The sequence below is a fragment of the Sebastes fasciatus genome, chromosome 5, assembly GCF_043250625.1.
Source record: "Sebastes fasciatus isolate fSebFas1 chromosome 5, fSebFas1.pri, whole genome shotgun sequence".
Classification (NCBI taxonomy): Eukaryota; Metazoa; Chordata; class Actinopteri; order Perciformes; family Sebastidae; genus Sebastes; species Sebastes fasciatus.
Window position 1 is genome coordinate 27,291,664 of NC_133799.1, and position 25,674 is coordinate 27,317,337.

Sequence of the window (25,674 nt, forward strand, 5' to 3'; positions counted from 1 at the left end):
CGGTTATCAGTGAGTGGTTATGGATCTTGGGTAAATTATATCACAAAGCTCAGGCCAGCAGTAATGCTGCATTCACATGGAATCAGGCAGACGGTAGACGATATCATGTTAGTGGGTGAGAGCAGGATGGTAATATTAGGTGAGGCCGGCAGAGAAAACCGGCAACAGTAACGGTTGACGGTGACAGAATTTATAACTGGATCTTACGTAGCTCCCTTGCACCAGAGAAAGTTGTGTAAGTTTGCAATAGAGTATAAAGAGAAAGCTGCATTTTAGAGCAACATGCATTATTAGAATAATTACATAATATAGTTGATACGGAATGATTTTATTTAACATATTTTTATTCCATCACCATAGCAAAATATCGTCATGTGTGTTTCGTTTCGCCGTTTGTTTGTTTTTCCCGTGCCGTCCAGAAGGTGTTGCCCGTCTGTCATCTGCCTGATTCCATGTGAATGCAGCTTAACGGTTGCCCAGCTGCCCCAGCCAACCATATTTGGACCACTTTGAACCACACTTTATGGTTTCATCTGGTTGCTCATGGTGATCATCACTTTTGAAAAAAGAAAAAAAATGCTACGTCCATTGAACTCAGTGTTGAATCTTTGTCCTAAATGACCAAAAGTGATACTGTCGCAACAATGTACTCCTTCAAAAAAAGCAAAATCATACATCTCACAAGATAAACTCAAACCCAACTACATGAGAATTACACAATCTATCCAAACTTGAGAGGCAAAGCAATGCTGACAAATAGAATTTGGTAAAAATAAACTGTGGCTGAGTGTTTGATATATAATCTAAATGGGATTTCCAAAATAATCCATATTCACCCTTTATTTCTTTAAATTCTGAATACTATATTTTGTATCCCCGATCCTTACCCTCAGTGTTGGTGAGCTGCTGTCGGAGAGTGTTGCCGGTGATGACCAGCATCCTCTGGATCCTCCAGAACAGTACCACATCATTGCACTCCAGCTGGACACAAACATGCAGGCACACAGTTTAGCTTTTCACACAGTGACCTTAAATATAGCTGAGAATGAGGTGGAAGAGAAAGACAACTCAGGATTACTCATCCTCTCTCCTTACCTCAGAGTCAACAAAGTGTCTCTGGTAGTAGTAGAAACCTCTCTTGCAGAGGTTACAGTGAGACAGCGCCTTCTGCAAGAAGTGTCGGCGATACAGCTGATGCCACGTGTCCTTGATCTGACCACGCAAGGAGATCAGTAATTCAGCAGTTAATGGATAGTAGACATAGTGTGCATGCTACAGCTAAAAAACAGCAAACTGGTGTTTTAAATTAGCAAAGCTCAGAGACACAGATGTTTTGATCTCACCAGCACAGGGTCGACTTCAACCCCTCGTCCCTCCAGATTCTTCCTGACTGTGGTGACCTCGTCATTGGCCAGGTAGGCTGTGTGCTCGTCGTGTAGCTTCAGCAAGCGCTCCAGCTCATTTTTTGTTTCATTACGAATGTGCTACAAGGTCAAAGAAAAGGAAGTGAGCACTGTCCTCATGGTGGGTGTTGAGATGTAGTTGATTATTTCATGGATTGTGTGCTTCTACCAAGTTCTGTACATTTAAGTACTGTACATCGGATCGGCACAAATGGGGCAACTGGTATTATACCAATTTAATGAGTGCCGCCCTTATGATCCTTCCACTTTAAAATCTGTGTGGTCCCTCTAAAAAAACAGCACAGTTATACCCAGGAATTTGCAGAGACCCCCCGAACTCTGACCTGATCTGGTGTGCGATTCATCCAGTTCATCCACCTCTGCCTCCAGCCTGGACCCACCATATCTCTGATTACTGACTCAGCTACAAGAGAGAAGAAAAAAGTCATGAGCATTCGTGGCGCCACAGAAACAGAGCTCAAACTGTGGAAGACTGGAGCAGACTAGACAAGATGGCACTGAAGCATGACCACTCTTCCTAATGTATGTGTGTCTGTGACTTGTCTAACGATTTACCCCCAAAGTGTGGCAAATGTGTCAGAGCAAATTTAAGAATTTGTTCTGTAATTTAAATGGATCTAACCTGACTATGTTTGCACACTAACCTTGAATCCTAATGGGGAAGAAATATTGTTTTCAAAAAGGGCTAGGCAGGTGGAGAAGGTACCGAACATGGCCTCCGCTTCCAACCATTCTACTCGCTGATGTGCAATCTTTGTTACAACTGTAACTGTGCAACTGGGTTAGAGCCAAACTTAGTCAACCGATCTATACATCTACATAGGGCTTTGAAACATTTCGACCATAGACTGTATATATAGATGGAGGATGTGTCTCCACTTTCTCCCACTGTACAAAAGTGAAGCCAAAATATCCCGGATATGAGACCTGCCATCTTGAAATTTTGACGTCATTTGGAGACAGAGTCTGCGCAGTAGTGATTGGGGGGCTGAAGCTGTGTTATCGAGGTCCCACCCACACACCCGCCCAAGCCAATCAAGCAACTACTTAACTCAGAGCAGCTGTCAATCAAAGATGTCAATCATGACATCTCACCCTCTTTTTATAGCATCAAATAACTAATTAAAACCAAACTTATCAGAAAAAATGAATACTTGATCATACATCAGTGTGAAATGAACTACCTAAAACGACTGAAACCATCTTTGGGGAAAAATTTATTTGAGGTGTACTTTGACTTTATAGTTTGGCCTATATCCCATCCGCTGACATGGAGGGGGCGAGATTTACGTTGTATACTCTACTGCAGCCAGCTACCAGGGGGCGATCAAGATATTTTGGCTTCACTTTTGAGGAGCTTTCATGTTGTCCATCTTTATATACAGTGTATGATCTCGACAGGTAAGTTATCGCATGGTTAAGACTGGGACTGGTGTCCAGCACTGGGTAAGTGACACTGTATGAGGTGTGTATGAGGCCATCATGGCCAACATACTGTCTTTGAGGCGTGATTGGAGGGTTTCCTCCATGAACATGATGGCTGCGTCCCACTGGGGCTTGTCTGTGATGGAGCGGTCTTCTAGGGCGTTGTGCTGGATCACCCTCTGAAACACACACACACACAAAGGAGAAAAACTTAGCTGAGCTGCAAAGTAACTGCAATGCATATTAAGTCCTGTACCAGATGTTCCACTTGTTGGTTTCAATGGGTATTTGCATCAATGTTAGCAAGACCAGTTTCTTTACATTCAGTGCACATGATCATGAAATTGTGTCAGCTTCAGGAAGTGTTAAATCAACTATGTGCATGCTCCCTGTCTCCTTGCACAACAGGGTGAGAGGATTTACTGTGTGTTTACCAGGCTGTCCATGGCCCTCTCATTCCACTTGTGCCTCTTGATGCTCTCGTCCTTCACGGCCTCCTTCAACTTGTCAAAAATGTCGTCCTGGTCTTTGCCTTTGTATTCAGCCATGAAGCGGGCGAACTCTTCCTGCAGCGTCTCCCAGGCAACCTAATGGGAGGCCAAGTAACGTGGGGAAAGAGGAGGCTTGTATTACCACAAGGCCATTGCCTGATTGAATATTTTTCACATTTCTGCAGTCTGTGGCACAGTAGTTGAACCAAATACATGTAGTACAGAACAGTGAGTACATTACAAAGCTAAATTATAGAATTTGAATCAGTAAAATGACAAATCATTCAGTAATAACCAGAGGTGGGACCAAGTCATTGTTTTGCGAATCACAAGTAAGTCTCAAGTCTTTGCACTCAAGTCAAGACTGAAAAGTCCAAAGTCCTAAACTTTGAGTTTTGAGTCCTAATCAAGTCATAATGCACTCTTCACCAAATGCAATGTCATTTTAACAACAGTGTAACTAACTTTACATTACTGGTGCTCAGTAACGTAAAGTTAGTTCTTCAGTTTTCTCCTCAGATTGATAGGATGCTGACGGATTGGTTCAAACAAAGTGGATATGGGGACTTAATTAAGTGTAAGATAATCAATTGCAAGTCCAAATAAAATTCACCAAAATAAAGAGTCCAGAGTTCAACAAAAACGACACTTTTTGGGGATTCAACAATAAACAACAAAAAATAGAAATTCAGTTTGCTCAGTTCAGTTATTTCCCCACAAGTAAATCTTCTTCCCAAAAAAATCAATAAGGGACCTCTTAAATAGTAAATAACCCAACATCTCTGACGCTGTCGAGGTTACCTCCGGTACCGGGCAGTTGATCGTCTTCATGCACACACTTTTTAATTAACATACTTTTTCATTTTTGGGCTTGGGGGAGGGTATCAAGTATTTTCAAGTCAAAAGACTTAAGTCCCAGTGAAGTTACGAGTCATTGGTGTTAAAGTCCAAGTCGAGTTGCAAGTCATTTTTTGATTTTGTCAAGTCAAGTCTAAAATTATCAAATTTGTGCGACTCCAGTCCACACCTCTGGTAATAAGTTTTGGCAACATCATAATTTATTTCTGAAAGAAATACAACAACGACAGGAACAAACTCATAAACCAATTTATATTTAGAAATGTCCTCATATCTGCAGAAGATCAACTTATAAGATCTGATTTAACCAACGTTTGATTTGATTTCATGTAATAGTCAACATCCCCCTTTAAACAAAGGAATTACATAATGACCAGCTGTATAAAGACAGTGTGCGTTACCTCCAGCGCTTTGTGTGGAAGCTGCTTGTCGGTCCACTGCTTGAGCTTGATGTCTACGGTGGTGTTAAAAGTACCCGAGTCCATTGTTTGGGCAGCAGGCAGGTAGATGTTCTCAATCACATGGGTGGAAACACGTTCCCACATCTTCTTCTGCAAGATGGCCTCCCTGGGAGAGTGAAAGATGAGTCATTATAGCGTTGAGTAACTGGAAGGGGGGGAAGATATCTGTTGATTGGCACCTCTAGCTGTGGTGATTTTGGTTCTCCGTGTCATGACTTCTAGTAACATGCTGAAGTTGCTTCGACCATACTGTAGGTGCATGTAACTTTTTAGATTCTGATCATTATTTTCAGATTTCGATTTCAGATAGATCTAGAGGAAGAGTGTTTGTAACAAAGTTGCTTCCAGGTGTCCAGCTCAGTTCAGTTAAGTGACCCGGTGGGGTAAGAAAACAATGAGTGAAGAGGGATCGTTCATGGCTACACTTGACTGTAGATTCCAATACAGCTCCAGTCTGACCCTGTTAGCAGCCAACAGCCTCCACACTCTCGCTCTATCTCTCCAGGGCAGCGTGACAATGGAACAAAACCCTACCCAAGTCCCCCCCGAGACCAGACCAGTGTTGTGCCTCTCTCATTTATCATAAACGCACGCTCATATTTCATTAGGCTCCCCTTTTGTTCAGACGAGCACTCCTCACTGTCAATAAGCGCTATCTTCAATAGTGCTGGCTGGCTGCTGGCTGGCTAACAGGGCCACCCCTGTTCCCGTCCGTGGGCCATTCATCAGAGTATTGATCTGGGAGAACTGATGGCACGCACACTGGGGACGGCCACAACACCATGCATACATCTCATTTAGCAAGGTTTTCCTCATCGGGGGTGAGGTATAACTATACATTCATGCACAGATAAATGCACCCAGCGAGAGACCTGCAGTTTGCTCTAAAAATAGCATTCAACTATGTGTGGTTGAGCGTTGGAGCGGTGCAAATACATGATCTAATTGCCTTTAGGCAAACACAACTTTTCACAGCTTAGTCCTCATAAGGTGGCATCTCATTAAGACCAATAGAATGGACAAAACACAAATACTAACAATATTAAAATGATTATCTATCCAACTATAAAGCGAGGAATCGCTGTCTTTCTGTATGTCTTTCGCATATCTCGAGAACCACTCTTCTGATTTACTTCACACTTGGTGGGTGTATTGCTGGGGATCCCATGGAGTGCTTTGTCAAATTTGGTGCAATTTGGACACGCAACATGTTCAATATTAACAAACATTGAATAAACAAGCAAACAGCGCTTTGTGCAGCAGCGGGGCTTCAGGGCTCAGCAGACTGAGACGAGCGTGTCGTCTGCAGCGGGCAGACTTGGGCTCATTGAGTGCATTTCAGTTTTGCTGCTGGATATACTAACGTTACAACCAAACTCTTATTCACTTCCCTGGAGTCAACGAGCACCGAGCGGTTCTCGACCGCTCCTTGGAGCCAAGCATTCGGCCTGTTCCGAACGGGCACGTGCTACGAATGGGCACGCCACTGCACTTGTATTTACAATGCTAGAACTGACATCTGACCCAACTACAGGAGGAAGCACTGTGCAGTTGGAGAACTGGATCTTATCTTCACTCCAAAAATCAAAACAAAAAAACCCATAAAAAAAATATCTTCACTTTATCATTTTATCTTATTAGACATTTGTGTGAAATTGTAGCTTATGGCCAAAAATGTGTTTTGTGAGGTCACAGTGACCTTTGACCATCAAATTCCAAGTTCCTCCAGGCATTCCTGACATATCACGTTCACGAAAATGGGACGTACGTACGTAAGGACGGACGGACATTTGGACAACTCACAAACATAATGCCTCCGGCCACGGCTGTAGCAGAAAAATAAAAAATATAATTTACTTACCAGTGTTGTGGGGTTACTTGACTCAAACTAATGACTTCGTCCAAGATTTCATTTTTGGCCTTTTCGAAGAGTTCATTCTGCAAAAAAAAATAATAATTAACATCTGTATCGTTACTGCACTGTCTTTGGAAAACTTTATTTTTCTCAAACAGGGCCACTAATGAGATAATACTTTTTTTTCTCCATACTTTGTTTTTTGTCAAGCCTCTATTAAAGCTAGGGTGGGTAATGTATTTTAGATTTTAATTTGTTGTATTTGTTGAAATTCTCTTTACATTCCGACAGCAATCAATGCTCTGACAAAACAAAGAAAAAAATCGTGTATCTGTCGCAGGACTATAATAAGCCCTAGATTTAGGGACTTTTAGAGCTAGTGCTTCTAGCTCCTTTCATTGGAAAGAGTTGGCAACGCTGGGCTGGGTTTTTCGGTTGGATAACTTTTCAAATGTAGCTTACTCTTGCTGTTTTCTCCAATGTTACCTACCCAAGCTTTAAAGAGTAATGTAAATGTGTCATTTAGGTGCCCTTGCTGTTTGTGTTTCTCACCCTGTCCAGCTCTCTCAGACGAGGGTAGTTGTTCTTCCACTCCGTCTCCAAGTTGAAGCGAGATGCTGTGGTGAGGAGGGACAGTGAAAATGAATATTTGATTTAAACAAACCTTTTCAACATAAGAATAAACAATCTCTAACTTTACATAAGTCAAATTATACTTATATATTAATGGTTTCATCATATAGAAACTTAACTTTGTCCCTTAAAATGTCTAAATAAATTGACCTTGATATGAGTCATATTTGCTCATTCTCATGCCTGGACCAAACTTATCTCCTGCATGTTTCTATTGCTTTTTCACCTTTGACGTTACGTTCCATCAAACAGTAATTCTCCATTGTCAACAGGCAATGACCATACAGGGACAGGGCCTGCTTTGTTTTAACTTGGTATGATATAAAGGCAGCTTTCAGACTGCAAATGGTGCCTATCCTTTAATAAACGTGGGTGAGGACTTTGCACACTCACTCTCTTAACTGGTCCTTTGGGAGGCGAGGGGATGGGGCCAATCACACACTCTTTATCAAAAGTCAGAGTTTTAGTTCTCATATATGCACACAGAGACAGAGAGAGACACACACACACACACATATACACACACACACACACACCAAGCCCGCTGTCCCTTTCCACACCTCCCTATCCACAGTGGAGATTAGGCTAATTGCTGGTTTGTGGGGCCACGGTGGCGCCAAGCATGGAGGATGGAGGCCGGCTGTGTGCGATTTGATGGGATATGGATCGATAGGCTACACAATGGGCCTATGGGAACTGCAGTCTCACGGCCATAAATCTCCTGTGCTGTTAGCAATGGGCTTGAGATTGTCTAGACTAATTGCAGTTGGAAGGCAGGACTGAGGGAGTAGAAAAGTGTGGCAGGGTGGGCTGGGTAAGGCCAATACAGGGAGGTGGGAGAGTAGCAGAGGAGTAATAGCACCTGTTCCCTGTACAGTTAATGGATCAAATCCTACCATGTTCATTCACACTATTAAAACATGCCTTGGGCTATAAAAGGTATGGGATATAAACATTCACTCAACGGCACAAATAACAAGGCATATAAATCAGTCAACCCCCTCCTGGGATAAAGGTTAGTCATACCTTTGAAGACATCCGCCTGCTGCTCAACAGACTCCCTCACCATCTTCCAGAAGCAGTCAGAGACAGCCAGACTCAAGTTCTTTGTGGTCACCTGGTGGGCCTTCAGCATGCCGTCCCTAGTTGCATGCATAGATTCATTATCAGCTTTAAATTAATTAATTTGATGATGCATTAATGTTTGGTAGTCAATCACAGGCAACTTACCTTAGTAATCTGGAGTTCTGGAAGAAGTCTTCCTCGTAGTCTTTAATGGAGTCTATGCTTTCACCACTGCTCCCTGCACACAAGAAGACAGCAGAACAAAGTAAATGACAATTCAGTTAATGTTAGATTTCATATAGAATAACAATATCTAAATGTATGTAATCACAGTATGAGTGCTACATAATTCAGGTTACACAGGGCAAAAACTTATCCACAGAGAACCTCCAACTAGTCCCAGGGTTTACCGCAATTGGTGTCATAAAACCACGTTAGTGTAATTCAGACATGATCATGACCTGAAAGTCCTCATGAAATAATGTGAAATTAAATACAGCCTGATGGATTACTCAGTAGTAGCGATTACCTTTTCCTGTCACCACTGCAAAGTAGCCCAGGGCCTTCATGGGAAACAGCTTTCCTTCCACTATTTGCTGGATCTGAAAGAGAAAATGTCATGTAATTTTATTTATATAGCACATTTCATACGACAGGAGTGGAGTCAAAGTGCTTCAAAATAAAAAAAATTTAAAAAATTAAAAAATTTAAAAAAATTAAAAAAATTAAAAAATCATACATAACAAAAACGTACAAGATAAGAAGCTATAAGCTATTACGTTACATTAATCGGTTAGAGTAATTTTTTAAGAAAAAAAAAGAAGACATTTGAGGATGTCATCTTGGGCTTTGGGAAACACTGATCAACAATTTTCACCATTTTCTGACATTTTATAGTCCAAACAACTAATCGATTAATCAAGAAAATAATCAACAGATTAAACGACAATGAAAACAATCGTTAGTTGCAGCCCTAAATAATAATAATACTGATTCTAAAATAAAAGTTTTACCCATTAACCAAACACTTTAAACCTAACTAAAAGCTTGCGAAATAAGATATGTTTTTTGTCTGCTTTTAAAAGAACACACTGTTGTAGCAGACCTTAGTTCAAGTGGTAGAGAATTACAGAGAGTAGGACCGTAATGACTGAAGGCACAAATGAGCTGATTTAGAATTTATTCTAGGTATAGTGAGGAGATCTTTACTTGATTTAAGGGATCTGTCCCGTGTGTTTGCAAGTGAGCATGTCAACGACTTACAATAGGAAGGAGTTAGAAAAGAAGAAAAGTTAAAATAGGAGTGATGTGTTCAAACCTTTTTGGTTTTTGAATTCTGAATAAGCTGGAGTTTATTTAACATTAGCTTTGCCAGTCCAGCAAAAAGTAAATCTGTATGTAAAACAAAGGACTTAAATTCTCCCGCCAGTCCACTCTGTAGAACAAGTTTCCCATACACTGGCTCATTGAGGAGCCATTAAGTTAGAATAAAAGTGCTGAGCTCCCTCTTGTGGAGCAGCTGCATATAGCTTCACTCACAGTGGCTGACACTTTATACACCGGTTTACAACGGTTTTGAAATCTGCAAATGCAGCCGTTTTTGTTAATCAAATTCTGCTTTAGCTCACTATCTCTGCGATCTTAATGCCTTTCATCTAAGGATGATAATGATTGATTTTATCACTTAAGAATTGACTCAAATGATGAGTTAAGAACATGTTGACTAACAAGGCATTAATAGTCAGTATAATACTTCACATATAAAGTATAATTTTTTTTTTATTGTATTTGATTTTTGGGACAGTTAAGACATCTTACTCTGCTAGGGCTGGCCAGGTTCTTCTCAGCCAAGTCCACCTTGGTCAGGACAAAGATGGTTCTCTTCCCGTGGGGGTCCATCTGGCTAACCAAGTCTGTGACAATGCTCCTCTCTGCATCCACACTGCCATCTGGAGGGAGACAAGGAGGGTACAGGAGATATGATGATAAGCAGTATAAAAACCATGACAGACTTGGTGTTTTGCTTAAGAAAACAGCAATGGGACATAAGTGGAGAGGTCTTTAAGTCCTCTGATAGATCGTCTCCCTGCTCACTAAGAGAAATGCTGCCTTTATATAAGATTTTTGCAACTGTGACTAGTATACTCATGGCTCACCCTGAATACAGAGGATGATTGCATTGGGGTTCTGCATGTAGGCTTTGCTGATTTTGAAGATGGTTTCCTTAGTATCTGCTGCCATGCCTGCAGTCACAGTCTGAGAGAAACACACATTTAAAACACTTTTAAAGACTATAATTGTATTACTATATTTGTGAAGACAAGTGTGGTCAATTGCCTTTGATATTACAAAGCTCAAACAAGTACAAGAAAAACATTCCCATTCTTTTTAAATTGAAGAATGTATACTCACGCTGATGACTCCTGGTAAGTCAACAAGCACCATCCTCTGGATGCCGGGGCCTTTGACACTCAAGGATATTGTCTGACAGGCAAAAAATAAACATGATTATTCTATGAAACATTAGAGAAGTAAATCAGCAAGTAGCTGCTGTGTTAGTAATCTGAATGGAAGCACGACTGTATGTCCAACCTCACAGCTGACGGTCTGTCCCTCCTTCACACTCTTCCTCATCCTCAGCTCAATCTCGCGCCTGAGAGCAGCCAGCTGCAGCGCAGACAAAAAGACGCCAGATATCATGATGTTAACCGGTAAACATAAAGGTAGCGCTTAAATTAATTTTAGGTGGATGGAGCGTGTGACTTTGTGACTTACATCGTCTTCCTTGGTGAGGTCAAACTCTCGGCCACTGTCCTTGAACATGGCCACGTGGTGGGGGCCTTCGCTTAGTGTTACCTGCAGAAAGAAGTTAAAATGACAGAAATCCATCAGAACTGGGTTCCTACATATTTTCCTCTCACAAAATACCTTCATTCCTTAACTGTCGATTCTGGCTCACAATGGCTGTCAATGCTTTCATTTCATGACATCAAATTCTGACAATGTGTGTAGTGTGAATAAATGGGTACATCTTTTGTCTGTCCTTTTAAAAGAAAATATTAAACAAACATCAGCCAGTGTGGTCCCACATACCTTGACAGGAGAGCGGGTCATCATCTCTCCTGAGCCCCTGGGGAAGATCCTGGCCTGGGCTATCATCTCCAGCACACTAGTCTTCCCAGCACTCTGATCCCCGACCACAACCACCTGAAACAGAAGAGGAGGAAATGGGTGAGGGGTTGGACACAATACAGAGAGACGGACAGAGGACAGAACAGGAGAATAGGAGAATAGGAGGACAGGCAAACCCAATGGCGTAAGGACAAAGTGGAAAAAGAAACAGGGGGCTATTAAGTGATCAGGAACAAGGAAATAGAACATACATGTTTACAAATTTGGAGTTGAGAGGATTTACTTAAATCAAGATACCAATTCTACCACAAAAAAAAAAAAAGACGAAACAACATTTTTGATTTTAGCATGTTTCTTGCCCCATTTGTATCAGAAACAAAACAAAAAAAACAGGTCAAAAAAGAAATCTTTCAAACATCTGGCTCCTTTTTGATAGAAATCCATTTCCCATGAACAGCAGGGCTACATTTGACCGCTTCTTACCCTGGGTAGGTGGTCCTGGGTGTTGTAGTTGGCATCATAGTCTGACAAGATGTCCAGGACTTCAGAATACAAGTCAATGAGGGATTTCTACATGAAAGGACACAATAGTAATGAAATCAGCAAGGAATAGTTAAAGGAATAAAGCAATAACTAAACTAATATAACAGGGGACAAACAGCAATATTACAAAATGTAAGAAAATATTCCTGTATCTGTAGAATGATCATATTTGATAAAGTAAGCCTCATGGGGAAAACTTTTACAATTACATGTAAGCGTGTATCAGCATGTTTAAATGTGCAACCCACCTTCACTTTCCTTTGGTGAATCCCCTTATCATCTTTTTGCAGCACCACTTTCCTTAACTCTTTATTCTCCTTCTCCACTCGCTCCAGCATGCGCTGATATTTTAGCTGTGGGTTAAACGGTAGAATCCAATCAACAACCAGCATCAGTAACACTTTACATCTAAAAGAACGTTTTTACCCAAACCTGGTGGAGGTACTGTATATCATCTCCTACCACATTTTTGGCTAACAAAGACTTTAACCTATTTGATATATTTGTACTTTTTGGGCAGTTTTATAAATCTGCAAAATAAGGTATACAGTATTTTAAAAATTTAGGAAAATAAAAGTTTTTAAATCAGATTTGGATGAGATGCATGATACACATTCCTCTGATCCACTAAGAGATAGATTTGATCAAAAGCAACACACAATCTACTGTACCTGCGTACGGAGCAGTTCCTCTTGAAGCTGGTCTATCTTTTCTTTGTCTGATGACTAGAGGTGGAAGTAGAAAAATAGAAAAAGAACAGCAACAAACTGGGTTAACGCTTCCTCTGTTTTGAGAATAAGGGCTTCCCGTTACTCCCACTGTGCAACTTCACAAGCACGAAAATCCCACCAGCACCACGAAGGTTCATTACGTGCACACTGTATTACAGAGAGAACCAGAGTTGAGAGTCAAGTTAATGTGTAAAGAGAGGAACAAAAATCAGATTTCAGGCAGACACTACTCATTCTGGTGTTACTCAGCTTCAATCAACAAGCTGTAATTCATAAAACGGGCACAAATCACAGAGTGAGCCCTGAAAAACACAGCTGATCGCAAAAATCATTTAGTCATTACAGCTTGATTTTTCATGATTGGGCAAACCTCAATTGATTATAGATTTTCTATATTCGGAACATGTTTGTCAGGATGAGAGACAGGACAGAAAGCAGGAGACACAGCATACGTGAACAAATGGGATTGGCAGCAGAAGAAAGGGAATTTAACAAGACACACCAAACTATTTTATCAAAAACTATTTCTACACTAAACAACAAGAAGTGTGCTGTAAGTTACCTTCTAGCGATATGCGTCAACAGTGTATGAAAATGTTTTTAATTTCAATAATTAAGACACTTATTTAGGCATTAAAGAACTACTCATGCGCTTAAGGCTTTCTACCTTGCTGTTGACAACAACTCTCAAATTATTATATAGCTGGGACCATTCATGGTAGCTTCAAACAGTGCAGCTCACACCATGCAGCTGGTTGCCACTCCACTCCATGCAGTGTTTCCGTACATTAATGGAGCTCTGCTGATGATGATGATTATCCATCCATTTGCATGAGAGAATGAGACTGAACTATGTCACTGTGCTGCTGGAACCAGGCTATGAAGGTCCATGCATGCCTTCTCCACAACCGAAGCTTAGCCTGACAGACTATGGGGGTGATACTGTAACATGGAGGCTACTGCTGGGTTATTGCAGGCGACAGATTAAACTACTGACAGGCCAATTTGTCTGCTCTACAAATATTATAAAATGAGCTTAAAAAGGTTGTCTTAAAGGGATAGTATGGGTGTTTTGAAGTGGGGTTATATGAGGTACTTATCAATCGTAGGTGTATTACTTACAGTAGATGATGGTTGGCGCGCCCCCAGTTTGGGGAAACTGACAGAAGAACCGGCATTGGAGCACAGCAATACAGGACTTTGGACATGGACTGCAGAAAAACTTATTTTAGCCATCTAAAAGAAAGGTTCACCTAAAAATATTGATCAGTTTAAGTGTGCGCTATATTGAGAATAATTTCACCGCTTTATCTTGCAGTCAGACAGCCCTTTCCTTCTCCTTTCAAACAGGGAACTGAACTGAGAGTGGAACTTATCTATGATCTCTCCAAAGACAGCAGGCTCAGATGACAAAAACAGTATAGATACATTTCACTTTCAGTTCACCGTCGGAAAATATAATTAATATAGCGTACACTGAAACAGATATTCATTTTTTTCCATCAGCCTTTCTTTTAGGTGGCTAAAATAAGTTTTTCTGCCGTCCACAGAACTGTATTTCTTTGCTCCGGTGCTTGTGCTCCAGTCTGTTTCTCGAAACTGGGGGCGTGCCGACCGTCATCTATTGTGAGTAATATACCAAATATGGATAAGTACCTCATACAACCCCACTTCAAAACACCCAACCTATCCCTTTGAAGCAGAGGGCTGTAAAATATCCAATGCAATGGCAATGCAATAGATATGTTTAGTCAGGGATGAGTTGTTTAATTTATGGTTTTACTGAGTTGCATTCTATCTTATCATGTTGCCGTCTATTTGGTCAGCATATCAAAGATTGCATTTATTGCATGGCCACAGCACTGGAATATATTATTGTGTTGAAGAACTATTTTGCAGCTGTTCATGTTGTTGTGTCTACCATGCCCTGTGCATTAGCGAGTAACAGAAAAGCACCGCTTCTACAATTTGGATCTTCAATTCTTTTATGAAAGAGTTTTATTTAAATGTTCAAATTGCCAGCTCTATTCTGACAAACTAAGTTAGCTAAAGAGCAACTTAAAATCAGTTGAAAATCTTGTTTTTGCTGACCTCCAGTGGTGCTGACGTGATGTTGAAGTGCACAGCCAACCAGTCTACGACGGTGTATTAGGGTCATTGTAGGTTCAAATAATTACACATCCGGGGGAGGGGTGTAAAATTTAATTTATGACTTTAAAATCTTGCAAATTTGTGAGTTTTTTCTTATAAATTTACCACATTAATATCAGAGAATATCCAAGTTTTTTTCTTGTAAATTTCTGACTTTAATCACGAAAAGTTTTTTCTTAGAATATTACCCTCCTCCCCCGGCTCCGTAATTATAATTTTTTTTAACCTACAATGGCCCAAATACGCCGTCGCAGTGGTCAAATATGCAACAGACTTTTTTAGCAAAGAAGGCAGTGAAACACTTCAGCCTGGTCTTAAATGACTATTATTTGACAAGGCGGCTGGTAGAAACTAAATTGTCCTAAAATATATACAGTATATATACACTCTCTATTACTGTTTCTTCTCTGCAGCTGTGATCTTTTAGGAGACTTTGGTGGGATAGGGCGGATCTAAGTGGGGTGGGACCTTCACCTTGCGTTTCTCTTGAGGGGGGCTGGGGTTCGGAGGCGGACTGGGAGCAGGCTCTGGCAGTGGGGGAGGCGCACTATTGGCTGCCGCGGCCCGCCGGACCTCCTCCTCGTGCCGCTGGATCTGCTGCTGAATAAGAATGAGCTCGCCAAGCAGACCCTGCTGGGGTATGTCATAATGAGAGACAGGTAGGAGCAGCAACAAAGACATCAACCAGCCAATGGGCTCAGCCATACGGGCTAAAGCTGCATCCAATCACAACAGAGGAAACCTGGCCTGTTTCTCAGTCACTGGCCTCAGTGCTGTGCAGGCCGGAGAATGATGATTCAGCCGAGGCTCAAGTTTAACAGAATCAGGGTCTTTGTTAATCTTGCCACCATCATCAGTGCTACACAAAAAAGTCGGTCTCTCTCAAACACAAACGGGAGATGTCAAACTTTGCCAGACTGAAGGCAGACGAGGTGACTAATACCACAACCAGCACCTCTCAGCAAGTGGCAACAACCTATTCTCTTTCTCCGCCATCATGCACCACTGTGGATCGATGACTGCATGTCCACCAGACAACACTGTAACAATTTTTTTATACTCAAAGTTAGTAGTGTAAAATACAGTAAGAGAGTGGAAATTCAGGTTCTACTGTGAAGGTAAAATATGTTTTAATGTGCTGCAACACAATGATGTGAGGCGGTTCTGAACATCATCAGTCTGATGATGCTGAAGATGATGATGGTTAAAATAAGCGAAGCCAGCACAGGGATATACAGTAGCTCTATAAGGGGCGAAGCACAAAGCATAGATTACAGCTGGTGGAATCTGCTTTAGTTCAGGGGTCCCCAACATGATATCATCATTTAACTTTGTGCTGTTTTTTTGTTGCTTCTTTCTGTTCTGTGAATGTGTCACATTTCTTAAATATAATTTGAAGCAAAGCATCAACTTGTAAGAGTTGTGTTGTGTTTTATGTGCTCATGTTGGAGACCATGATTGCAGAGTAAAAGCAGGAGATAGGAGAGGAAAGCCAACTTCTATTTGTTTTTTTGTTTTTTTAAATGAAGCTCTTTATATTTGTTGTCAAACTTTCACATCTTGTTTTCATTGTTTAAACTCTGTACAGTGATAAAAACACACATAAAAACAAAAAAAATAGAAGAGAGGGACACTGGAACGGGTCACTTTGCGGGAAAGAACAAAACATAAAATGAGCAAGAAACAGAGAGGACAACAGCAATGAAAACAAATGTGCATATAAAGTGTTCTGCCAGAGAACTGCTGTATAATATATAGCTAGAAATATTAATAAATATTTGGAAGAGTTTAGAAGCATGAGAAAGGCACTTCTGAAGCAATGATAAATATCAGTGTGCTTAACTTCTAAGCTTATACTCTACAGAATTTTGGAGTTATAGGAGTGCCATAAAAATGAATAAATCTGTAAAAGAATAAGCAAACAAATGTGTAAATATAAAGAGGAATAAATAAAAGAATAATCATAAGTATTTTCATTTATTTTCACTTTTATGTGTTCATTTAAACACAAAAGTGAATATATTTATGTAAATATTTCATATATTATATATATATATGTTTATTTAATTTTTGCATATATATTACTCTAGTTTTTCTGTATATTTACAAAAAAATATTTATACTTATATGGCAATGTTTCTATTTTAATGTATGTATTGTTGTTTGTGTTACATGTTTTGCTAATTGACTTTGAGTCTGTCAATGAAGATTAACTAATTATGTAATTTGTTTATTTTTATCTCTTTACTTTTCCCTATTCTTTTCAATCATCTTTTCTAGTCAATTCCTGCACACATGTACTCTATTTTAAATAAAGAGTAATTTATGTGCAATATATATATAAAAACATATATAAAAATATATACAGAAATTAATGAACAAATAAATGTGAAAATAAATGAATATGCTTATAATCATTATTTAATATTCTATTAATTGTCTTGATATTTCCACATTTATTTTTTATGGCATTCCTATGACTCCATACAGAATGATGTACGTATATGGTAATAGTAAAACCTTACACATTTTCAAATCATACTGTTACTGTCATAAAATGGGTAAAACATTTCTTACCATAACATTGCCGCATGGCCTCAAAAGCTTATCTTGAATATACTGTAGCCTGCCAGCATGTGAAACTCACAGTTCATATTCAGATGAACTGATTGAATCAAAATGCACTCAAAACGATTACATTTGCCCGTATTACAAAATATTTGCCATTTAGGGGGCAGTTTTATTTAAAGTGTTTTGAGTGTGCATACGTTCATACAATTACAGTAGGACCTTGTTTAACAGCAACTTTTAACAACTTATGTGAGACGACAAGAGGCGATGTGCGAGGTCTTTGATGTCTCCTTGGTGGCTCAGGGCCCTTAAATGCTATGGTTTTATGCCTTGAACAATACAAACTCATGTATACGTTTCTTTGAGTAGATTTTGATTCAATCCGCTACAGTTCTTGCCACTGAAGTGAGAGGTAGCCAAGCTGCAGAGAGGAGCTGAGTGAAGTGGTCAGAGGACAAAGCTGAGAAGTGTCAGCAGGTTTTACAAACTTGCCTTTTTGTATTGCTTGTCGCCGCCATCTTGTGCGGCTGAAGCAGAAGAATCTGTGGCTTTTAGTGGAGGATCGCCTGAGGTTTCTACCAGTGGAGACACAACGACACAGAACAGGGTTACTTGTGAAAATGCATCTTTGACTATTGAGAGCTGAACATAAACAAGCTTAGGGGAGACCATAATGTGACCATAATAGTGAAAATATGCCAGATAGCCATCATTTAAAGCATGCGAATGATTAGAGAAATAAAGACCATTACATTTCAAATGTTTGGAAAATCTTGCACTGATATATATACATATATAACATGCGCATAGTACTTTACAAGCCAAAATAATAATAATTTTGCATTGATCTCAATTGACCAAAAAATGAAAACTGCCAAACTCAACTTTTTCAAGCAGTAGGAATAAAGCAGTCCAATCAGGATCATGACTTTTTGTGATTATTGAATTATTTATCAAATTGACTTAATTTGCAGTGACTTTTCTGTATTGTTTGTGTTGTTTTTTATAAACTGTAGTAATGTTTTAATAGTGCAGGCTACAGCAGAAAAAAACAAGATTGTTTAAAGAATACATCGCTAGTTATTATGTAATTAGTTCCAGTAAGAGTAAGTAAGGATCTTCAAAACATTTAGTGCGCCTGGAGTTCTTCGAGCAATTTTAAAAATATGAAATAAAGGTTCAGAAAACTAGTTATAGATGGTTCCATTTAGATACACGATTGGACACCGTTTACCGAAACTTTAATTGGTGGACTTGGGTGGGGCATCGTGGCTAGAAAAGCAGTTACTGTATCACTGAACGCTGAAAAAACCCCAATAAAGAACAAAGATTTTCTTTGTCTAAAGTGCCTAATTTACATTTTTACTATGTGAAGTTTGTGAACTAGCATGCTGTTATTGCCATCCACAAAGCAAAGTCTGCTTAGCCATATACAGTAAATGATGTAGGTGTTTACAAAAGGCACCACAATGTAATCTGATGTGCATAGTATAAAAGGTAGCATCTGAGTACACTAAATATATAAATATAAAAACTTGAAACTGTCATGGAAAACATAAGTATATGAAAGGGTGTGAAGTTGAAAAGAGCCAGGAACACGCCTATAAGGATTTTATGACTCACCGCAGAGGCGTGGTCCCGTATGCCACTGTACATGACCTTAATCCATTTTAGGCTTAGATAATTATTATCATCATTATGCCTCTATTATTTTACCACTATTTGGCATAATTTCCAAAGCAAATATTTAGTGTACATTCGCAACTTCGAAGGATGTTCTATGTAAAATGTATTTTGTGTGCATTTTCCAAACATTGAAGAGGAAATAACTAAAAGCAGACTGAGATCACCCCAAAGATTAGTGAATGCGATTAAGGAAAGTAGCCCATACAGGCCAGGGGAGAGAGAGGGTGGAAGTCAAAGGAGGCGAAAAACCACACAGGTAGAACAAAGTACAGCCAAGGACAGTCAGGTTAAAGAAAGTCAAAAGGGAAGGAGGGGACATACTAAAGGTTTTTCAGACCAGGAAGGAAAAACTTCAAAGATTCATGGCAGGTTATTGCCACTATTTAACGCTTTTCTTTTACTGCACTTGTGCTTGTGCTTGTGCTTATATATATATATATATATCACCTAGGGAATAATAACCATTCAAGTTCTCTAGGGATTTTAAACTAATTCAGAAAGAAGGAGAGAAACTTAAAGAATGAAGCTTTTACTGATTCTGAAACTTTGTCACCATCCTAGTGACGGGTCATAGATTTCACTGAATACAGAACCTGTGTTAACCATGAACACTGCCATTGTTGTCAGCAGCACTGGTCTGCAACCTGGAAGCCAACGTCCTGGGAAGATGCACTGCTACCGCCTTTAGAGCCGAAACCATGGCGAGCAGTAACCCCACCACCATACCAATATTGTGGCAAGGTGATGGTCAGACAGCGGCAGAGAGAAAAGAGGGGAGTGGGCAGCGCTACTGAGAGCAGGGTTTACACACCTAACAACAGATGCAGACCAGAAGCTCCTTTGACTTCACTACCCAAACTCACACCTGTGAAAAATGTGGAGGGGGACAGGAGGGTTGGGGAGGGGGAGAAAGGAAGAACAACACAAGATAAAAAAAAAATCATAAAAGACAGAAGCAGAGGGATGGTGATCAAAGCAGGGACACAGCTAAATGATGAAGTGTATTAAAACAAAGCCGCTGCTGTGCTGGAGCTTCGAGCGAAGCAGCCACTTAATGAGAAACTGTTAAAAGAGCACACGCCAAACTGGGCTTGATCCCAATCGAGAGCTTACTCGATTTAAAGGCATTTCCTTTACTGACTAGTTATTTTATGGACAGAATAAAAATTCTTTGTCAATGTTGCATTATGACATAAAACATTATCACTTCCTTTTCCTTGTGAATTGATGGAATAAATCATTTTGGACTCAAAGTGTTGAATTCAAAACACCTGAACTGAAGACCGCACAGGTTATTAGAGGAATTCAATGACACAAGGTAAGATTGCAATGTGCACCTGGTCCTATCTGAATAAATTACTTGTACAAGACATGTGTTTTAGCATTGCCTACAAAGCCACTGATCCAAAACACAATGGTTATAGGTTATTTGGAGTAAAGAAGGGCTCTTTTAGAATAATTTTAGCAAGCACAACTTTAGACAGGAGGGCTGCAATATAGGGCACGAAGCAGACAAACTTCCTCATATTTTTTCTTTACTCTAAGTCTGTGTTATCTCGTTCTGCTAAGGTCACATTGAGGTAGGAGAAACTGCAGAATGCAAATACCATACTTTAAGCATGGTATATTGTAGAGGGCACCCAACTGAACTGTTAGATATATTATATAAAAGCAGGGGCCAATGAAGATGTGAAATATACTGTAGGTTGGCTTGTGTACAATTACTGTTATCCTCATTTGAAACCTGGACACTGGACTAGACACTCTGATGCAGTAACGTTATGAAGACATAGTTGAGGTTTTGTTCACTCACCAGAGGACAGGAGGCTTTTGAGGAAAGTGAAGTTCTCGCCTATCTTGTCAAGGTCAGGTAGTAGTTTTGCTATTTCCTCCATCTCTGGTAGAGCTTTGGCCAGTTTATCTGTGGATACAAGAGATAATAGGTCAAGTGGAGAAGACAGAAAGTCTCATCTCATGATGCTTAATTGTGCAGCCATGTTTCAAGTATAACCTAATTGCCCCTGTTTGACTTACTGAAATCCGGGATCCTTTACAAGAAAGACCAGGCCAGGTATAAGCACATTCATTTGAATCATGACATTAAAATGAAATCACTTACCAAAATCTATTTGTTCACTCAGTTCCCAGACAAAATCAGGAATGACCCAGTTGTATTCACTAAAATCAGGTAGCATGTCCTTCCACTCGTCATAGGTCTGGAGATAAAATGACAAGTTATGTTATCTTCACAAGAAGTAAAGTTTTTCAATAAGCACCAGTGTGCCATGACAGCTAGAAAAGTCAAGGGACTGCTCTTTAAAGCACCCAGGGGAAGGTTTACAACTCTCTTACTCTGTGATGATGCAATAACTAAGAACTAAACACTAGTTCATGGGCTAGAAATGTAGAGAATAGTCCAGAAACCTTAAGTTAGAGACACTCAATACTGACCTTTTTAGCGGTGTACCCTCCTCCCACTGCCGACCCCAGCAAAATGTATCGGAGCTTCAGCAGACGGACAGCGAGGCGAGCTATCCAGAAGTTGCGCTGCTGCTGGTGGCCACGGCCCCCTGACCCTGGGGGAGGCTTGGGAGGCCGCATGGGCAAACGTGACATGGAGGTAAAATAGCGGGCTGCCGTGCGATGAGGTGGTCGTTGGGGGTTGGTGTTTCCCGAGTAGCGATGGTGGATAGCACGGGACAGAGGGTGCACCTTCTGCAGCGGTACCCGAAATCTCACCCCCATGTTGGTGGAGACCAGGTTCCTGCAGGCCATGCTGAGAAGACAGACAAATTGGACATTAAATTACACAAGCTCATCTTCCTCATGTGCTTAAAAACACCATAACCCCTGAATATATCATTTCAGTGGAAGCTTCTGGTCATCCCTAATTCTATCCTGATGATGCTGGTACTGGTACTAGTCAAAGAGTAACATAAAATCAAAGAGAATAATATTCTACAAGATAAAAATGTGACACTTTGGAATCTATAGCTTGTAGTACTAGGGCTGACCCGATTGCTTCTAAGCTTCGACCACTGCCATGGTAATCGACCTCCAAATCAGTATTCAAATGCTAAATATAATGTATGAATCCCAAAATAGCCCATGAAATAAGAAATAATCCCACAATTCAGAGTCAACATGAATTATTATTAGTTATTCTCAGACGGATATCTGTGATTGTTGTGTAGAGATGCAGGTAGTCAGTAGTACTTGTTGTTGTTGTTGTTGTTGTTGTTGATGATGTTGTTGTAACAATAGCTGTAACAGTAAAAGGATTAAGATAATTTAAGTCACACGAAAATGTCTTTATTTCCAGACTGTGACTCCATCATCAGGTGAAGGCCTTTGGAGTACGAGATACTCTACAGAGAGCATCTGCTAAGTGTAATAAAGTGCATAGTTAGGTTAATGATGCTAGTGTATAAGTCAGTCATACTATCACAAAACGCTGCATCACGCAGAGCAAGAGAAGATTAAAGTACCGTTACATTATAAGGTAACGATAACAAACAACGTTACCTCTTACCTTTTACTATAAGGCTAGCTAAGTAAACAGTAATGGGGAATAAAAAGGTATGTCAACTCAAATCACGCTAGTCTGTAAGTGGTTTAGTTTCAGAGTGTCGGATAAAATCACATTATCACAACACACCCGGGTTAGCTAGCTATAGCTACGTTCCCTAACTACAGTTACCTGGCTACGTTACCTGGCTACCGTTAAAGGAACGTCTATATCCACGGCAACGGCACAGTTCGCTTAGCAACCTAACTGATAAATGTCAGTTACAGTTGATGGAGAGACGTTAGTTAGCAAATTAGCATCTAGTTAGCAATATAGCCGCTATTGCTGTCCTCAGCTGTCAGAATGACCAGCTAGCTGTTAGCTATGTGTGCTTTCCTTCTGCCAAAGCTAACACAGCCAGCTGCTGTTGTCTTCATCATTAATGTGAACTCACCAGGCAGCTTTACTCCCGACGCGCAGCATGGTCGCTGTTATCAACACTGATGTCTTCTTGAATCTCTCTTTAAGCACAGGTCAAGTCATCTCTCCATATGGTACACATCATCTGCCTGTTATGCTAGTTAGAGTAGCTTGATGGCTAAAGGACACAGCACTGACAGTCCACTTCCGGTGAACGGTCCTACTTTCAAATCAGCACTGACAGAAAACGCGTCAGTGAAATGAGTTCCTATATGTACACTAGGTCAGGGGTCAGCAACATGCGGCTCTTCAGCTCCTGTGGATTTTGTTAAATTAGTAGAAATGAATAACAGTTTTTTTGTTTACATTTTCATTTTTATTTATCATTGTTGTAGGTCTATGGTACGACGGTACGACGCAGCATTAGGGCCACATTGAGGAAAATAAATATATCTGAGATTTAGAGAATAAAGTCATAACTTTACGGGAAAAAAAGTCATAATATTATGAGAATAAAGTCAGAAGTTTAAGAGAAAAAAGTTGTAATATTATGAGAATAAAGTCATAATATTAGTATATATGTATAGTAGTATAGTAGTAGTAATTTTACAAGTTATTTTCTTTTTTTCTCGTAAAGTTATGACTTTTTTCTCGTAAAGTTATGACTTTTTTCTCGTAAAGTCATGACTTTATTCTCATTATATTACGACTTTCTTTCTCGTAAAGTTAAGACTTTATTCTGGTAATATTACGACTTTTTTCTTGTAAAGTTATGACTTTTTTTCCCTTAAAATTGTGACTTTATTCTCGAAATCTCCGATTTTTTTTCCCTCAATGTGGCCCCTACCTCACCGCAAATGTTTTGCAGCTCCAGAGATTTTTATTTATTTTTTGCCTAAAATGGCTCTTTTGATAGTAAAGGTTGCCGTCCCCTGCACTAGGAGGATACAGGGGCTTTGTTATTTTATTTTATTTATTATTTTTATTTAACCTTTATTTAACCAGGTTAGTCCCATTGAGATTAAGAACCTCTTTTCCAAGGGAGACCTTGCCAAAACGGTCAGCAGCAAGAACACAAAGTTGCAGACACAGACACAAATAGAGATAAGAAAACAATTCACAAACACTAAAAGCACTAAAATTTGCATTAAAAGAGAACTATCTGAAGACAAATGGGGGGGGGGGCAAAAAGGAACTTTTCTGGGAGTCAGCTGTACAACAAGGGGGCTAAAAACATTGGCATGCCATAGAGTCTGCTTCTAAAGCCTTCATTTTAGATTTAAAAATATTTAATGATGCTAGGTCCTTGATTTTTAGGTAATTTTGGAGCAAATTCCAGGCTGAGGGTGCAGAATATGCAAAAGTCCTTTCCCCAATTTTTATCCGAGCTTTTGGGACAGAGAGCACAAAGAGGAACTGTGAACGCAGTGAATACTGTCCACAATTTGTTTGCATAATAAAAACACTTAAGTATTGTGGAAGCAGACCCAGAATCACCTTATATATAAAGATTTACCAATGGGAGAGCCTACGGGTTGCCAGTGCAGGCCATCCCACCCGAGAGTACAACTCACAGTGGTGAGTCAGAGCTTTACAATTTGTGATGACCCTTAAGGATGCATTTGTTAAATAACTTACTGGGCCAGTGGGATCATTTCTAATGTCACATGATAATAAAATAATTACACTGAGCCACTAGATAGTGCTTGCTATGTTCATGTAAAGTGAAAATGAGAGCTGCCTGTTAGTTGGGACATTTACCTGGGCAATACTGATAACATGATTGATAAAGATGGCATTTGAATAAACAGGTGCAGTTTAGACTAGTTAAGGACAAAGTGCATTGAGATTAAATTGAGGACTGACAGACAGCTGTCATTTACATAATGAAAATATGTCAAGAAATGTCTGCAGTTAGACGTGTGACTTTAGCTAGAGGCTGTCCATGTAAATACTTGTTGCATAGGCAAGATTTTGCATGTCTCATAAATTTAAGATTCATGGATATCAAACTTCCTCTCTAGTCTCTCTTTCAGTCCAAAACAATATTAGTAAAGATCAAGTAGTGTCGAACCGCTCCATAGAAACTGAATTGGTAAAGATGTTCTAGATGACACTGAGGGGAATGTTCTGAGTATATGGGAACATTTTCAGTTTCACATCTGAAAACACTACAATAGAATAAAGCTCATTTGGGTGTAAAAAAGAAAACAAACATTCTGTGGGTCCACAAAATCTCCCATTCATTGTCTATGGAGCAGCTCCACACTTTATACCCTATGACATCACAAGAGACTTACTTCTCTGGTTTCTGGCTTTGAGAGAGAGGAGCTTATGTTCATAAATATTGATTGAACTTTCCTAGGCCATGGAAATAAAATATTGAAATTCTTAATTTAAGGGTAAGTGACAACACCAGTGAGGAGGTACTGCAAAAGACTTAAGCTGTATGTACCTGTTCAGGGGCTAGATCCTCCAAACGTCTACATTTCTAGAATGATTGCATCAAGAAAGGCCCGTCATATTTCAAAGGCTCTGCTAAATCGCCTGAATTTGGAGGACACACCCTGCGTAACCTTTGCAGCCCTCAGTATCCCACGATCCATTTGTGCTGCTCAGTTGTTTAGGTTTAGGTCCCAGTCAACTTGTAAAGTCAGTAAATATCTTGTAACTACCACACATTAACCAGATACTGCACTTTGTTCAATTTTGTTAACAGG

General features: G+C 39.8%; 2 protein-coding genes across 6 annotated transcripts in view; one reads left to right on the forward strand and one right to left on the reverse strand.

Annotated features, from left to right (window-relative positions):
* Positions 1 to 23,176, reverse strand: part of opa1 (OPA1 mitochondrial dynamin like GTPase) — a 47,180-nt gene extending 24,004 nt beyond the window's left edge. Inside the window, exons 1-28 of one of the 4 annotated variants that reach the window (XM_074636217.1) lie at positions 22,989 to 23,176; positions 21,478 to 21,802; positions 21,146 to 21,242; positions 20,840 to 20,947; positions 19,838 to 19,891; positions 17,833 to 17,915; positions 15,244 to 15,399; positions 12,559 to 12,612; positions 12,136 to 12,240; positions 11,828 to 11,914; positions 11,306 to 11,419; positions 10,988 to 11,068; positions 10,805 to 10,879; positions 10,625 to 10,696; positions 10,369 to 10,468; positions 10,031 to 10,161; positions 8,742 to 8,814; positions 8,378 to 8,450; positions 8,174 to 8,289; positions 7,067 to 7,131; positions 6,521 to 6,597; positions 4,600 to 4,765; positions 3,284 to 3,436; positions 2,920 to 3,028; positions 1,748 to 1,827; positions 1,344 to 1,484; positions 1,096 to 1,212; positions 888 to 981 (exon numbers count right to left, since the gene is read on the reverse strand). In XM_074636217.1, the coding sequence (XP_074492318.1) occupies positions 888 to 981; positions 1,096 to 1,212; positions 1,344 to 1,484; positions 1,748 to 1,827; positions 2,920 to 3,028; positions 3,284 to 3,436; positions 4,600 to 4,765; positions 6,521 to 6,597; positions 7,067 to 7,131; positions 8,174 to 8,289; positions 8,378 to 8,450; positions 8,742 to 8,814; positions 10,031 to 10,161; positions 10,369 to 10,468; positions 10,625 to 10,696; positions 10,805 to 10,879; positions 10,988 to 11,068; positions 11,306 to 11,419; positions 11,828 to 11,914; positions 12,136 to 12,240; positions 12,559 to 12,612; positions 15,244 to 15,399; positions 17,833 to 17,915; positions 19,838 to 19,891; positions 20,840 to 20,947; positions 21,146 to 21,242; positions 21,478 to 21,802; positions 22,989 to 23,017 (2,935 nt within the window). In that variant the 5' untranslated portion in view covers positions 23,018 to 23,176. The remainder of the gene's footprint in view (positions 1 to 887; positions 982 to 1,095; positions 1,213 to 1,343; positions 1,485 to 1,747; positions 1,828 to 2,919; positions 3,029 to 3,283; positions 3,437 to 4,599; positions 4,766 to 6,520; positions 6,598 to 7,066; positions 7,132 to 8,173; positions 8,290 to 8,377; positions 8,451 to 8,741; positions 8,815 to 10,030; positions 10,162 to 10,368; positions 10,469 to 10,624; positions 10,697 to 10,804; positions 10,880 to 10,987; positions 11,069 to 11,305; positions 11,420 to 11,827; positions 11,915 to 12,135; positions 12,241 to 12,558; positions 12,613 to 15,243; positions 15,400 to 17,832; positions 17,916 to 19,837; positions 19,892 to 20,839; positions 20,948 to 21,145; positions 21,243 to 21,477; positions 21,803 to 22,988) is intronic. The other 3 variants (XM_074636218.1, XM_074636219.1, XM_074636222.1) reach the window with 3 other exon arrangements.
* The window catches only part of bmb (brambleberry), a 401,249-nt gene that overhangs the window by 86,731 nt on the left and 288,844 nt on the right, over positions 1 to 25,674 (forward strand). The gene's annotated exons all lie outside the window — the stretch shown is intronic.